Source organism: Haliotis cracherodii, unplaced genomic scaffold, assembly GCF_022045235.1.
Source record: "Haliotis cracherodii isolate W230 unplaced genomic scaffold, xgHalCrac1.p SCAF_6, whole genome shotgun sequence".
NCBI classification, from domain to species: domain Eukaryota; kingdom Metazoa; phylum Mollusca; class Gastropoda; order Lepetellida; family Haliotidae; genus Haliotis; species Haliotis cracherodii.
In genome coordinates, this window is record NW_027266319.1 from 14,355,236 (window position 1) to 14,369,193 (window position 13,958).

General features: G+C 40.8%; 1 protein-coding gene across 1 annotated transcript in view; it reads left to right on the plus strand.

Moving 5' to 3' along the window:
* The window catches only part of LOC139446262 (protocadherin Fat 3-like), a 121,186-nt gene that overhangs the window by 23,367 nt on the left and 83,861 nt on the right, over positions 1-13,958 (plus strand). Inside the window, exons 10-18 of the mRNA XM_071227614.1 lie at positions 1,987-2,308; positions 3,217-3,605; positions 5,498-5,740; positions 6,541-6,782; positions 8,683-8,869; positions 10,301-10,730; positions 12,005-12,195; positions 12,850-13,092; positions 13,487-13,734. Coding sequence (XP_071083715.1) covers positions 1,987-2,308; positions 3,217-3,605; positions 5,498-5,740; positions 6,541-6,782; positions 8,683-8,869; positions 10,301-10,730; positions 12,005-12,195; positions 12,850-13,092; positions 13,487-13,734 — 2,495 coding nt within the window. The remainder of the gene's footprint in view (positions 1-1,986; positions 2,309-3,216; positions 3,606-5,497; positions 5,741-6,540; positions 6,783-8,682; positions 8,870-10,300; positions 10,731-12,004; positions 12,196-12,849; positions 13,093-13,486; positions 13,735-13,958) is intronic.

Below are 13,958 nucleotides of genomic sequence, written 5' to 3' on the forward strand. Positions count from 1 at the left end.
GCACATCCAAAACAACTAAAATATACAGTAGCATGAAATAACAAAACTTCTTTACAAAAATAATACAGCAGTATTCTTGGTCATTTGAGAAATGACTCAGTTCTCACAAAAATATAATTTTCATCATAATCTGAAAACCCCCCAAAGATAACATGTACTTGTATATAATGTTCGTAATCGCTGCTGATAGATCGAATAATATAACCCGTGAAACCATAACGTGTGAGTATTGTGTGCTGTTATTCCCACGATATCGTGCTTTATTATGGTAAATGTTTCATTATTTACATGATATATCGTGCATATTATGGTTAAAGTTCTGTTATTTACACAATGTCGTACATATTGTGATAAAGTGTCTGTCATTTACACGATGTCGTGCATATTGTGATGAATTGTCTGTTATTTACACGATGTCGTGCATATTGTGATAAAGTTCTGTTATTTACACGATGTCGTGCATATTGTGATAAATTGTTTGTTATTTACACGATGTCGTGCATATTGTGATGAATTGTCTGTTATTTACACGATGTCGTGCATATTGTGATAAATTGTCTGTTATTTACACGATGTCGTGCATATTGTGATAAATTGTCTGTTATTTACACGATGTCGTGCATATTGTGATAAATTGTCTGTTATTTACACGATATCGTGTATATTGTGATAAAGTGTCTGTTATTTACACGATATCGTGTATATTAATGATAAATTGTCTGTTATTTACACGATGTCGTGCATATTGTGATAAAGTGTCTGTTATTTACACGATGTCGTGCATATTGTGATAAATTGTCTGTTATTTACACGATATCGTGCATATTGTGATAAATTGTCTGTTATGTACACGATGTCGTGCATATTGTGATAAATTGTCTGTTATTTACACGATGTCGTGCATATTGTGATAAAGTGTCTGTTATTTACACGATATCGTGTATATTGTGATGAATTGTCTGTTATTTACACGATGTCGTGCATATTGTGATAAAGTGTCTGTTATTTACACGATGTCGTGCATATTGTGATAAATTGTCTGTTATTTACACGATGTCGTGCATATTGTGATAAATTGTCTGTTATTTACACGATATCGTGTATATTGTGATAAAGTGTCTGTTATTTACACGATATCGTGTATATTAATGATAAATTGTCTGTTATTTACACGATGTCGTGCATATTGTGATAAAGTGTCTGTTATTTACACGATGTCGTGCATATTGTGATAAAGTGTCTGTTATTTACACGATGTCGTGCATATTGTGATAAATTGTCTGTTATGTACACGATGTCGTGCATATTGTGATAAATTGTCTGTTATTTACACGATGTCGTGCATATTGTGATAAATTGTCTGTTATTTACACGATGTCGTGCATATTGTGATAAAGTGTCTGTTATTTACACGATGTCGTGCATATTGTGATAAAGTGTCTGTTATTTACACGATATCGTGTATATTGTGATGAATTGTCTGTTATTTACACGATGTCGTGCATATTGTGATAAAGTGTCTGTTATTTACACGATGTCGTGCATATTGTGATAAATTGTCTGTTATTTACACGATGTCGTGCATATTGTGATAAATTGTCTGTTATTTACACGATGTCGTGCATATTGTGATAAATTGTCTGTTATTTACACGATATCGTGCATTTGTGATAAATTGTCTGTTATTTACACGATATCGTGTACATATGTACTCTTTAAGTGCACGATATCGTGCGAATAGACATAATACTAGTGTTTGTGAATGTTATCTGAGCGCTCATTGGTCAGAATTCTTGCTGGTTGCCATAGAGCTGGAACCAGATCGTGTTTTCATTCGTTGGTTAAAAATAGCGACTATACAAAGGGGTGTTCACAGGTGATGGATGAACGTTCTGTTCACAAACCTGCGAAGTATTGACGATGATTAAATGCTTGATTTAGGTTTTCTCACCATCCTTGTAACCCTACCATTATGTTTTCTACCAGGTGGGGAGGAGTACTATGATCTGAAACTCATGGCGGCAGACGCAGGTAACCCTCCCAGGAATACTACCGCATCTGTTAGAATCCGCATCTCGAACGTCAACGACAACCCACCATCATTCAACAACACCGTGATTGAATTGCCCCTGACGAAAGGCATGAGTAAAGGAGACGTTGTTGCCTCCTTCACTGCGACTGACGCGGATGGTGACAAAATGACCTTCACCCTTGGAGGGCAGTACAAAGACCTGTTTCAGTATGATGGCAAGGACTTGAAGGCTGCTAGTACGATCGCCAGTGGGAAATCTTACGTTTTGATATTGAGGTATTTGTGTATCTGTAATATATTCAGAAATGAATAACTGATAGGTCTATGAAACATCTATAAAGAATGATAACTAGAATTAGAGTTATCGATTTTTTTGGTTTACGATTACTTTCGAGTATGGCGATTTCAATTTATATGAAATAAAAAGTGGGCCCATATTCGAGAATAAATCAGTTAATGTCGTAAAATGGCACTTTAGATGATATTTTTAGGCATTTAAACAGTATGTGTATTCAGGGCCCTGCTCTACAAAGCGGTCGTAACGCTATGGTGATCGTAACACCCATACTTTAACATAGACGGAAGGAAGTCGTAGCGCTACGCTTGCTTTGTGAAACGTGGGCCGGTGCTCTCTCTCTCTCTCTCTCTCTCTCTCTCTCTCTCTCTGTGTGTGTGTGTGGACTACTGGACGGAATGTATAAGGACGGAGTTAACTCTTTATATATGTTTGTTATATTGAGTTGTCGATAATTTGGAGGTAAAAGTTACTTAGTGTCATTCCTTCATCAATGAAATCTGAAAGAGTCTGTAAATGGATATAAAATATTAAAGAAATCGAAATGGAACAAAAGGACAGTTTTCTGAAAAGCTAGAAACTTGTAGACTTTTTGTGATTGACGTGAACAATAAACTCATCGAACAAAAAGACCCAATCTAATATTAAGGTTTCGTTGTTATGAATATACATATTCCAAATCATTACGAATGTGTAAATAGACACACACCGACACTCAAATACACCATGTTCTGGAAAGTGCTAATCTCGTTAAGGTGGCCAAAGAAAGACACCGAGTCGCCAGTTAAATGAAGAGCTATGAATGCCCGTATTTTATTAAGGACCCATATATAGCCAAACAAAATAACTAGAAGACTGGTTTAACGAGAGTTGACCGTATGTTCATCAGAGCATCGGACGGTGTCCACAAGGTAGCAGCAACGGCCATCATAGGGAGTGCAGCTGACCAGAACAGCAGTTCAGGGGGTGCAAATACAACTGGGGGAGGAGCTGGAGCCGGTGGAGCCGGTGCTGGAGCTGGAGCAGAAGTCGGAGGAGGAGCAGGAGCCGGAGCCGGAGTCGGAGGAGGAGCTGGGGGTGCTGGAGGAGGAACCGGGGGTGCCGGAGCAGGAGCTGGAGGAATAGGAGGAGTCGGAGGAGGGGGAAGTGCAGAGCTGGTTTTGGAGGCCCGGAAAGGATTTGAATTACCCGAAGAATACCCCATTGGACTCCCCTTACCAAGTCCCTTTACTGTACTCGGAGGAGGGGTCAATAATACGCTGACGTTCGAACTCTCTGGTAAATATTGTAGACTGACACAGTGACCAAGTAAAGGGGTTTCGTAGAATACATGATGATGTATCAATTAATATCAAAGATTGGATTTTTATTCTGACCAGCACTAATTCATCTCCTAGACAATAAGGTCGTCAGCGTCTTGCGAGTATGAGACTGCTCAAAGATAGTGGCAGCAACGCTTCAGTATGGATCGCCCATATTACAATAAAGTAGGAATATATTTTTCTACATGCTGTAGTATGGAGAGTATTTGTATGTGTGACTACTTGAAGTAAATGTTGTCACATGCCATCTGGCCATTTGTTTGTCATTACCGTCGGTTGATGGTTAACTTAAAGCCCATGGTTTGTATGTCCTGGAGTCCATTACTTTGTAACACCATGGACAGAATCAGATTAATCTACTCACTCATATCTGCTTGCAGACATATGGAACTGTATATATATTTTGATTTACCATATTGTGATTTTTAATGACATTATTCAGAACTCCTCTTTTAAGATTTTTGTAATTTAAAGTTGTTTTGGGACTTACTTCTTTCTATTTTATCCAAACGCATAAAACGACTTCAAATGACACGCATACAATCTTGAAAAGTGATTTGCAGTGTAGTCTGTGACTGTACAATCTTTAACGTGAAACTGTCGACTTTCATCGACTTTACATGGGCGATGGGGTAGCCTAGGGGTTCGCTCGTCATGCCGAAGGTCCGGGTTCGATTGCTCACATCGGTACAATATGTGAAGCCTGTTTCGGTGTCCGCCACCGTGACATTGCTGAAATATTTCTAAAAGCTGCGTAAAACTGTACTCACTCACCCACTCACCCATAGACTTTGCATTGGTATTTAGTGATTGCTACACATGATGCGTCCCCGTGAAGATCCGTGAAATATGAACGCATTTCACTGTGATGCGTTTAATTGTATTAATAACTAGCATCATTGGGAATATGTAGAACTACTACTACTACTACTACTACTACTACTACTACTACTACTAGTAGTAGTACTAGTAGTAGTACTAGTAGTAGTAGTAGTAGTAGTACTACTACTACTACAACTAAAACCCCGTCACAAACACATGCAAAGGCAAGTAAATTGTTCACCTCCAAGACATGGAAACATATGGTACGGGTCAAAATATGGAACTGCATCGGACATAATGTTTGTTACTGATACGTCAATTTTTTTAAATGCTCATGTCTACTATAACACCCTTTGAGGCCTTGAATGTTGTAGCCTTGATCAAACAACTTCTTAGCAAGAGTTGTATAACTCTCTTTGAAATCTTGGAAGACAGAGCATGTTCGATTGTATCTCAAAAGTTATGAAATGTAAACCTACTAGCTTAGAGGAATTGCTGGTCAGCTGTCCTGAGTGAATGAACGGTGTACAACCCGTGGATTTTCGGCGAGGGACTTACAACATTCGTTCACGACGGACATAAATTCCGTAATTCAGAGCTTCAAGCAGATTATTTTTTATTTCTTATAATCCCTTAAGAAGGAAAATTTATGAAAAACGCATGAAATGTTCGGATGACGACATCATTAACATTAGGACCCATGAAGATCCGGGGTAGAATAGGTCTTCACCAACCTATGCTTGCCGTAAAAGGTGACTCTGCTTGTCGTAAGAGGTGACTAACGGAATTGGGTGGTGAGACTCGCTGATTTGGTTGTTGCATGTCATCGTATTCTAATTGCGTAGATCGATGTTCATGATGTCAACCACTTGACTGTCTGAATGAATGTGACGTCATGTCACTTCAACAGACCAATCAGCATTGAGAATAGCTAAAATGCAAACATCGGAATGGTTACACTCGATCTCAGTATCCCCATTGATGATGTAATCGTTTATTAAGTATATAGATTTCACTGTTGCATAGGTGACGACAGTGTCCTGTTTGACATTGAACCGAACACGGGAGTGATGCAACTTAAGAAGCGGGTGGACATTGAGTCTAACACTACGAAGACCTTTTTGGATAGCCTCATGGTCTCGGTCAAGGATTCAGCTGCCAAGAAGAAAGAAGCCAACATCACAATAACGTTTATTGATGTCAATGACAATGTACCCGAGTTTGATCAGACACTGATATCAGCAAATGCAACTGAAAATTCAACAAAAAGTAAGAATTACCGAGATAACAAAACCTCTATGATAAAAAGAGTGTCAGATTACATAAACTCTGATATGAAAAGAGAGTCAGATTACATAAACTCTGATATAAAAAGACTTTCAGATTACATAAACTCTGATGTAAAAAGAGTGTCAGATTACATAAACTCTGATATGAAAAGACTTTCAGATTACATATTCCCTGATAACAAAAGACTTTCAGATAACATAAACTCTGATATGAAAAGAGCGTTAGATTACGTAGACTCTGATATAAAAAGACTTTCAGATTACATAAACGCTGGTGTATAAACTCTGATATAAAAAGAGTGTCAGATTACATAAACTCTTATGTAAAAAGAGTGTCAGATTAAATAAACTCTGATATGAAAAGCGTGTCAAATTACATAGGCTCTGATATAAAAAAGGTTGTCAGATTACATAAACTCTGATATTAAAAGAGTGTCAGATTACATAAACTCTGACATTAAAAGAGTGTCAGATTACATAAACTCTGATATAAAAAGCATGTCAGATTACATAGCCTCTGATATAAAAAGAGTGTCAGATTACAAAAACGCTTTTATAAAATGACTGTCAGATAACAGACTGATATAAATATAAAAAATAGTTTGAAAATTACATAAACTCTAATATTAAAAAGTCCCAGATTACATATACTTTAGCATACAAAAGAGTTCAGATTACATAGACTCTAAAGCAAAATAATTGAAATAAAAAAGGGTCTGTTTACATAGATTCTATGTTACTAGGTGCAGATATCTAATATTGAAATTCACTTTTGGTCAGGTCTACTTGTGGCCCAGCTTACCTACAGTGACCTTGACCGTGGCCCAAATGGCAACGTGACCCTACAGATAAGCAGCACTAGTCCCCTGTTCAGCCTGGAAGGGGACAAGTTGTATGTAGACGGAACTCAGTTGGACTACGAGGACGGCATCTCTGATCATCAACACACTGTGACCATTCAAGCGGTGGACCATCCTCAAAGTGGTCAAGCCAAGACAGGACAGGCAGTGGTAGTCGTTAAGGTAGGACCACTCGCATGGTCAGAAGAGCTGTAATGACTGGCACAGGGTGAGAGGAATGGTTCCGTTTCCTTTGAATGAGTCAGAACATGTGTCAGCGTGACTCGCAGCTCCACAGATGTAGTGCTTGTACGCGAACACACAAGTTTTTGTTTGTTTGTTTGTTGTTTAAGCCGCACTCAGCAATATTCCAGCTATATGACGGCGGTCTGTACAATAATCGAGTCTGGACAAGACAATCCAGTGATCATGAGCATCGATTCACGCAATTGGGATCGATGACATGCATCAACCAAGTCAGCGAGCCTGACCGCGATGCTTTTACGACAAGCGCAGTCGCCTTTTGCGGCAAGTATGGGTTGCTGAAGACCTATTCTACTCCGGATCTTCACGGGTCAACACACAAGTAGGACAGTCGTAGTCAAGCACAGTTGTAGTCAAGCACAGTCGTAGTCAAGCACAGTTGTAGTCAAGCACAGTTGTAGTCAAGCACAGTTGTAGTCAAGCACAGTCGTAGTCAAGCACAGTTGTAGTCATGACATTGTAGTCAGGGGCAGTTGTCACAAGTAGAGTGAGTGAGTGAGTGACTGAAAAAGTGTTTTACACAGTATTTTCGCTGTACAGTAAACTACGGTTATAACGAACTCAAGGGACCACTAATTTTAGTTCGTTATAACCGTAGTTCGTTATAAGCATATGTACAGCATATATACAACAAATGACCAGGACTAAACTATAAGTTCGTTATGTCGGTCAGTTCGTTATAAGCGTGTTCGTTTTAAACGTAGTTTACTGTGTCACGGCTTGCAAGCTTGGTGTGTGTATGTGTGTGTGTGGGGGTGGGGGGTGTGGGGGGTGCGGGGTGGGGGGGGGGGAGGCTGATGTGATGCAAATCTCAGACGTTTACTACTTTGATGAACTCACGAGCATGGCACTGTACTGAAAAACTAAGGATCGTAATCAGGGCGAATCTGGGATTCCAACCCACGATCGTAGGAGCCTGCCACAACTAAGGGAAGCAACTCCACATGTTCATGTTTAATGATGATGATATATTTTTTGAAGTTTTCTGGTTGTATTAACAGTTCGTGTTTCAAGGCATCATTCATCATTGTTCAATCCGTGTTGATGGTTAAATATTTTAATGTGTGTTAATGTTTACTGGTTCTTTACTCGCATCATTAAACAAGATTCAGTCATATATTGCTGTTGTATGATATCAGTTCTAGTATATAGCCGCGAATAGCTGGAATATTGCTGATGCGGCTTAAAGCAACATTTACTCACTCACTGTTCAAGTACAACATCTTTTAATGAATATCGGTTATAGTATTTATTCATAAATTTCACTTCAAAACTTTCCGGGGGGGTTTGGTAGTCTCGTGACTGAAGTGAAGATATGGTTTCGACGTCCGTCATAGGTACAATGAATCAAGGCCATTATGATGTTCTCCTAATAGGTCTTCAGCAACCCGTTCTTGCCGTAAAAGGCGACTATGCTTGTCGTAAGAGGCGACTAACGGGATCGGTTGGTCAGGCTCGCTGATTTGGTTGAGTCATGTCATCGTTTCCCAATTGCGTGGCTCGATGCTCATTGTGTTAATTACTGGATTGTTTGGTTCAGACTCGATTATTTACCCACACCCGTCATATAGCTGGGGTGCAGCGTTAAACAACAAACAAACAACAGAAACAAACAATATTGCTTGATTGCGTCTGAAAGTGGCGTTGAACCTTATTCATTCAAACGAGAAACTTTGCTATGGTTTGCAAATTGGGGACTCTGAGGATTCGCTAGCTTTCCTCTCATTCGTGGTGTATATTGTCAATGTTACCCAGCTTAAATTGTTTGCTCGGGCGTTTTAATTATACTATAAGTCATGTTTACCTTTTCTATGTCTAGATTATATCTCACAATGAGCATGTTCCTGTTTGGAGCACGCCCGACATTGATTCGGGTGGCAATTTCCCTAACAAGTCGCTGTTCGGAGTTGACACGCCTCTGGCCGAAGTGGGCACATTCATTGCCACAGACCAAGATGGCGGCGAAGACGGGCACCTGGTCTATTCCCTGACTTCCGCTGTCACAGGTAACGTACACAGCAGCGATGACGAGACTCGCGTAGTGATCCCATTCGTGACCACTCGTGTCATTCCGGGGACAAGCCGAATGGCGACTCGTGCCTCTGTCGTGGCCATTTTATCAAAGTGGTTTCGTCCTCGCGCTGGCTGGAATAGCGACCTGATTAGTCAACTTGCCCGCCATTGCTCTGTAAGTTTAGATTGATATTTTTCTTAATATCACACAGTTGACATTGAGTATGGTGAAACAAGTGTTGTGTTAGTCACGTTGCTAAATATATCAATTAAAATGTCTAAAACTATAGGTAAAAGCAATAATAATCACAAAAGACACTAAAGAACTTATTGTCCTGTTGGTTGTGTTTTTGCACACAAAACTAATCGTTAGGGGACGAGCGTCCTTGCAATTTACGGACAGGGGCGAGTTGTGACGAATGGCAATGATCCCAATAAATATGACTGAGTGACAACAATTGAGTCCAAGGTCAAACTGCCTGTAAATATTGGTTCTGGCTCTCGTTCCACAACGCGATCATAGCGCTACGTCTATCGTAGGCTTTGTTTAAGTATGGGAGTTACGATCACTTTAGCCCTAAGATCGCTTTGTGGAACGGGGTTCTGGAGCGTGTTGCGTCCACTTTGCAAACTTACCCTCCTGCGCATGTTCAACACATGGGTGACTACCAGGATCAGAAAAATAAGAACTTTTAAACTCGAGGACCGGACTTCTGAGGATGCCCGAGTCCTTCTTTACGCATAACAAATTTGTCAAGTGCAATCGATTGTTTTCTAATTCCGAAATTAGTTTAATAAGCCTAATTTCACCTTCATTTGAACTTTCTGTTCTCAAACATTTTAAAGAAATATTCTTCAGAAAGATCGGGGAGGTGTATTGCCACCAACAGACACCAGGTCCTTACCTAGCAGACGAAGTCAATAATAATCACGTGACAGGTCAATGGTGATCATGTGACAAGTCAATATATCAGTTATTGATTTAACAAAACACGTTTCCATTGTTAGGTCAGCACTGGAATATACCATTTCGTGATAAGTATTAACCAATGAAATTCAATGATTTACCATAGAGGTACAAGAAAACACTTTGATTCTCATAATAACTACCGCTCCGTGGTCTAGTGGATATAAGGTCTGCTCCAAGAGCGGAAGGTCGGTGGTTCGAACCCCAGCCGCGTCATACCAAAGGACCTTAATATATGGTACGCCGTGATAAAACTGAAATATTGTTTAACTGGGTGTTAAATTCATTTCACTCACAGACTCAAAGTGCTTCTTGCATCTGTTTGTCGGGAATCAAACCCGGGTTCCGGCGTGACTAGCTAACGCTTTGACAACTCGGCTACCCCACCCCTTCCATAAGAAAATGCTCTTCAACCACACGCTAAACCCATCTCACTCCCACATAATCCATTCAACAGAAAACGGCGAGAACGTAACAGATGCGTTCACAGTCAACCCCGTCAGCGGCGTCTTGCTGACGACGGTCCACGTCGACAGCGGCGCGAGGACGCCAAGTTCCTATTTCGACGTCGTCGTAGTTGCCGCTGACCAGGGAACCCCGCCGAGGACCGCCGAGGGGAAGATCCGAGTCATCATCGATGTGACACAGACGGTGTCAAAGCTGATCAAGACGGCGCGCTTTGTGTCGCAGTTCGTGGCCAAGGTAGCTGAGGATGCGTCGGTCGGCGATGTCGTAAAGAACTTCACCGGAGCCTTCCCCGGCGCGGAGAAGACGGAGTACAAGGTCACGGGACTGTGGAACGATACCTTTGAGTTCGATGGCCTCAACTTGAAGCTGATGAAGAAGCTAGACTATGAAGATACCCGCATTCATTTTGTTGACATCAGGTATGGTTCATGTTTCTGGTGTTATCGGGTTTTCTCAACCATGATATGAGTAATAACGTCGAGATAATTATGGATGCTATTCGTCTCTATCCTTTTCAATTGGATATTTATTAAGTGCATAACATTTATTCCAGCAACATCTCGACGGGGAATCTCCAAGCATGGGCCTCACACATTGTACCCACTTTGGGTATCAAACCCGGGCTTTTGGCGTGACGAGCGAATGCTTTAATCACTAGGCTATCATACCACACATTTTCATGAATTCCTGGTATCATCACTACTTAATGGTGATTCATAAACACATGCTTATAATATAATCGGTATCGTACATTGACTTTTCTTATGACTATGGAAATGTTTTCTGTCACTTTATATACTTAAGAACATATACATTATTACAGTGAAACCTCGTTTATCTGGAAACCCATTTCCCGGACAATTACTTTTGAACATGTATACAATAAAAGGAATATTACTACTGATCATGAGACCCGTGAAGATCCTGGGTGGAATAGGTCTTCAGCAACCAATGCTTGCCGTAAGATGCGTCTATGCTTGTCGTAAGAGCCGACTAACGGGATCGGGTGGTCAGTCTCGCTGACTTGGTTGATGCATGTCATTGATCCCAATTGCTCATGATATCAATCACTGGATTATCTGGTCCGGACTCGATTATTTACAGACCGCCGTCATATAGCATAGAATATTGCTGAGTGCGGCGTTAAACAACAAACAAACATTTTCACCTGGAACGAACCAAATATTCATGCTCTGTCTACTACAAATAGAGATCTCACACTTTTGATTGAGCCAAACCTTTCCACAATAGTAATGGCATATAATCATGTCTATATCTTAGTAAACCTGGTTTCAACCTTGTAATTTACCCACTGCACCAAGAACCCCTGGATTTGATATCCTGTGTGCCGATCCAGGAAGCGATCTTAGCGCTACGACTGTCGTAGGTCTACATATAACGGCGCTTATAAATATATAATTATCTATTCCTCCGTCCTATATCAATACTTCTATGTTCTCTGGTAACGTTGATTGTATCTGATGTGCCGGTAAGCTGACTACAGCTACAACTTTGCCATTGTAATTGGCGCACATAATCTGGAAACTCTGAGGGCTGTGGGGTAGTCTAGTTGGCAAAGCATCCGCTCGTCACGAATCCGTCCGGATTCGTTTCCCAACATTGATACAATGCGTGAAACCCTTTTAAAGCTTAAGCGGCGTAACACCAAGCTCACTCACTCTGTTTTCTTCAGCATAAGCGACGGTTCTAAAGATGAAACAACGGTGATGGCAGTCAGTGTAAATGACGTTCCAGATGAGGCTCCCAAAATTGAAGTCTTGTCGTCATCAGTACCAGAGGAGTTACCCCCCTCTTCTGTGGTCGGTCGGCTGTTTCGGGTCACTGACGGCGATTACAACGATACACTTACATACCAACTAACAGGTATTCTTACGGGCGACCTCATCATCTCAACCGGTGTCGCCCGAAATGTGGTTCTTTCTGAGTGTTCTTTCCGTGATATTGGATGGTACTTGAATTGATAAGAAATACATATGTGCTTATGTATGATGAGATGGCAATGTGGCCTCATAGGGAGCTTGGGTTGTATACTCCCCAGGGAGCTGAGAATGATTTTTGAGTGCTCACTGATCCTTTGAGCATGATATTCAGCATGAAAAAAGCGCCGTACAAATGGATTGTTGCTGTTATTATTATTATTATTGAGCCATTCAGAGAGTCAGTGAGTGAATGAGCGAGTGAGTTGGGTTTTACGCCGCTTAAAGTGATATTCCCGCAACGTCAAAGCAGGCAACATCACAAAGGGAATTCCACAGTGTATCCATGTGGGAAATCGAACCCAGGACTTCGGCGTGACGAGCGAACGCTTTAACCACTAGGCTACCTCCCTTCGCTGTTCACACAGACACTCAGACTAGAACAACATTGTCATTTGTGAGAATGGAACATTACTTCATTGATCAATGTACAAGAAATATATTTCCTCAATATCCTCAAATTTTGAAGACCTCTGATTTGGAGAATTTAGTTCCATGTTCGTGAGATGAAACCTATATTTCGATATATTGATCGTTCCAGGTGATCATGCCAAATATTTTGACATTAACGCGGAAACTGGAATTCTTACAATGAAAGAAAAACTGAATCGGGACGGTAAAGATGGCGTCCATTTGCTCGACAAACTGACGCTGACTGTCACGGATCGTGCAGGGCTGACGACTAATTCCACTCTCAACCTCACCGTACTTGATATGAACGACAACACTCCGACGCTAGGAAACGGTGGCGTAAATCTGAACATTACAGAAAACTCCACCAGTGGTGAGTCTTTGTCTGGTGGGAGGGCGCTAGGATCTTCTGGGCATATTCTAAAATTCAGATGGTTGAATTTTAGTGGGATGATATCAGTGATATTTATTTTGTAACATCACAAGAATTAATGACATTTAATTGATGAAATCGGTATGTATTTTCTAAAACCATGAAAATAAGACATACGTAATTCGGTAATAGATGTGAAAATGGCTTAAGAGTAGGTCATTGCTCTCAGATGACTTTGTCAAACGTACTAACAAGCATGTGTTCATGGTTTTCGCTTAAGATTACAAATCTACAGTCTGTATGAATTTTGACTAATCTGACACATCGTGATATAACTAGAATACTGTCAAACGACCCAACTCACGCATTGCTCTCTCTGTGTACATGAACGCAGATACAGTCTTGACCTCGCTAACCTGCGAGGACCCGGATAAAGGTCAGAACGGCAACTGTTCCATCCAGCTGAAAACTGAACTGACCAACATCTTCAAGATGAAAGGGTCCGATCTGACGGCTGACGGTTCCGTCATTGACTATGAAGGACTTAGTAACCAACAGTTTGGGTACAAACTGACCGTGCTGACCACTGACCACCCCGATGGCGGTCCACCCCGCACAGCATCTATCACAGTCGATATCCAAGTGAGAAAACGTCGGGTGCTATCGTTGTTGTGTATGGCTGTGTACATGTGTGTGACTCAAAGGAATAGATCTGTGTTCGTTTTGGGGCAATAGAGGTGTTTATTTGTAGATGAATAGATCTGTGATCGTTTTTGGGGCAATAGAAGTGTTTTTTTTGTAGATGAATAGGTCTGTGATCGTTTTTGGGCGATATATGTGTGTTGTTTGTAGATGAATAGATTTGT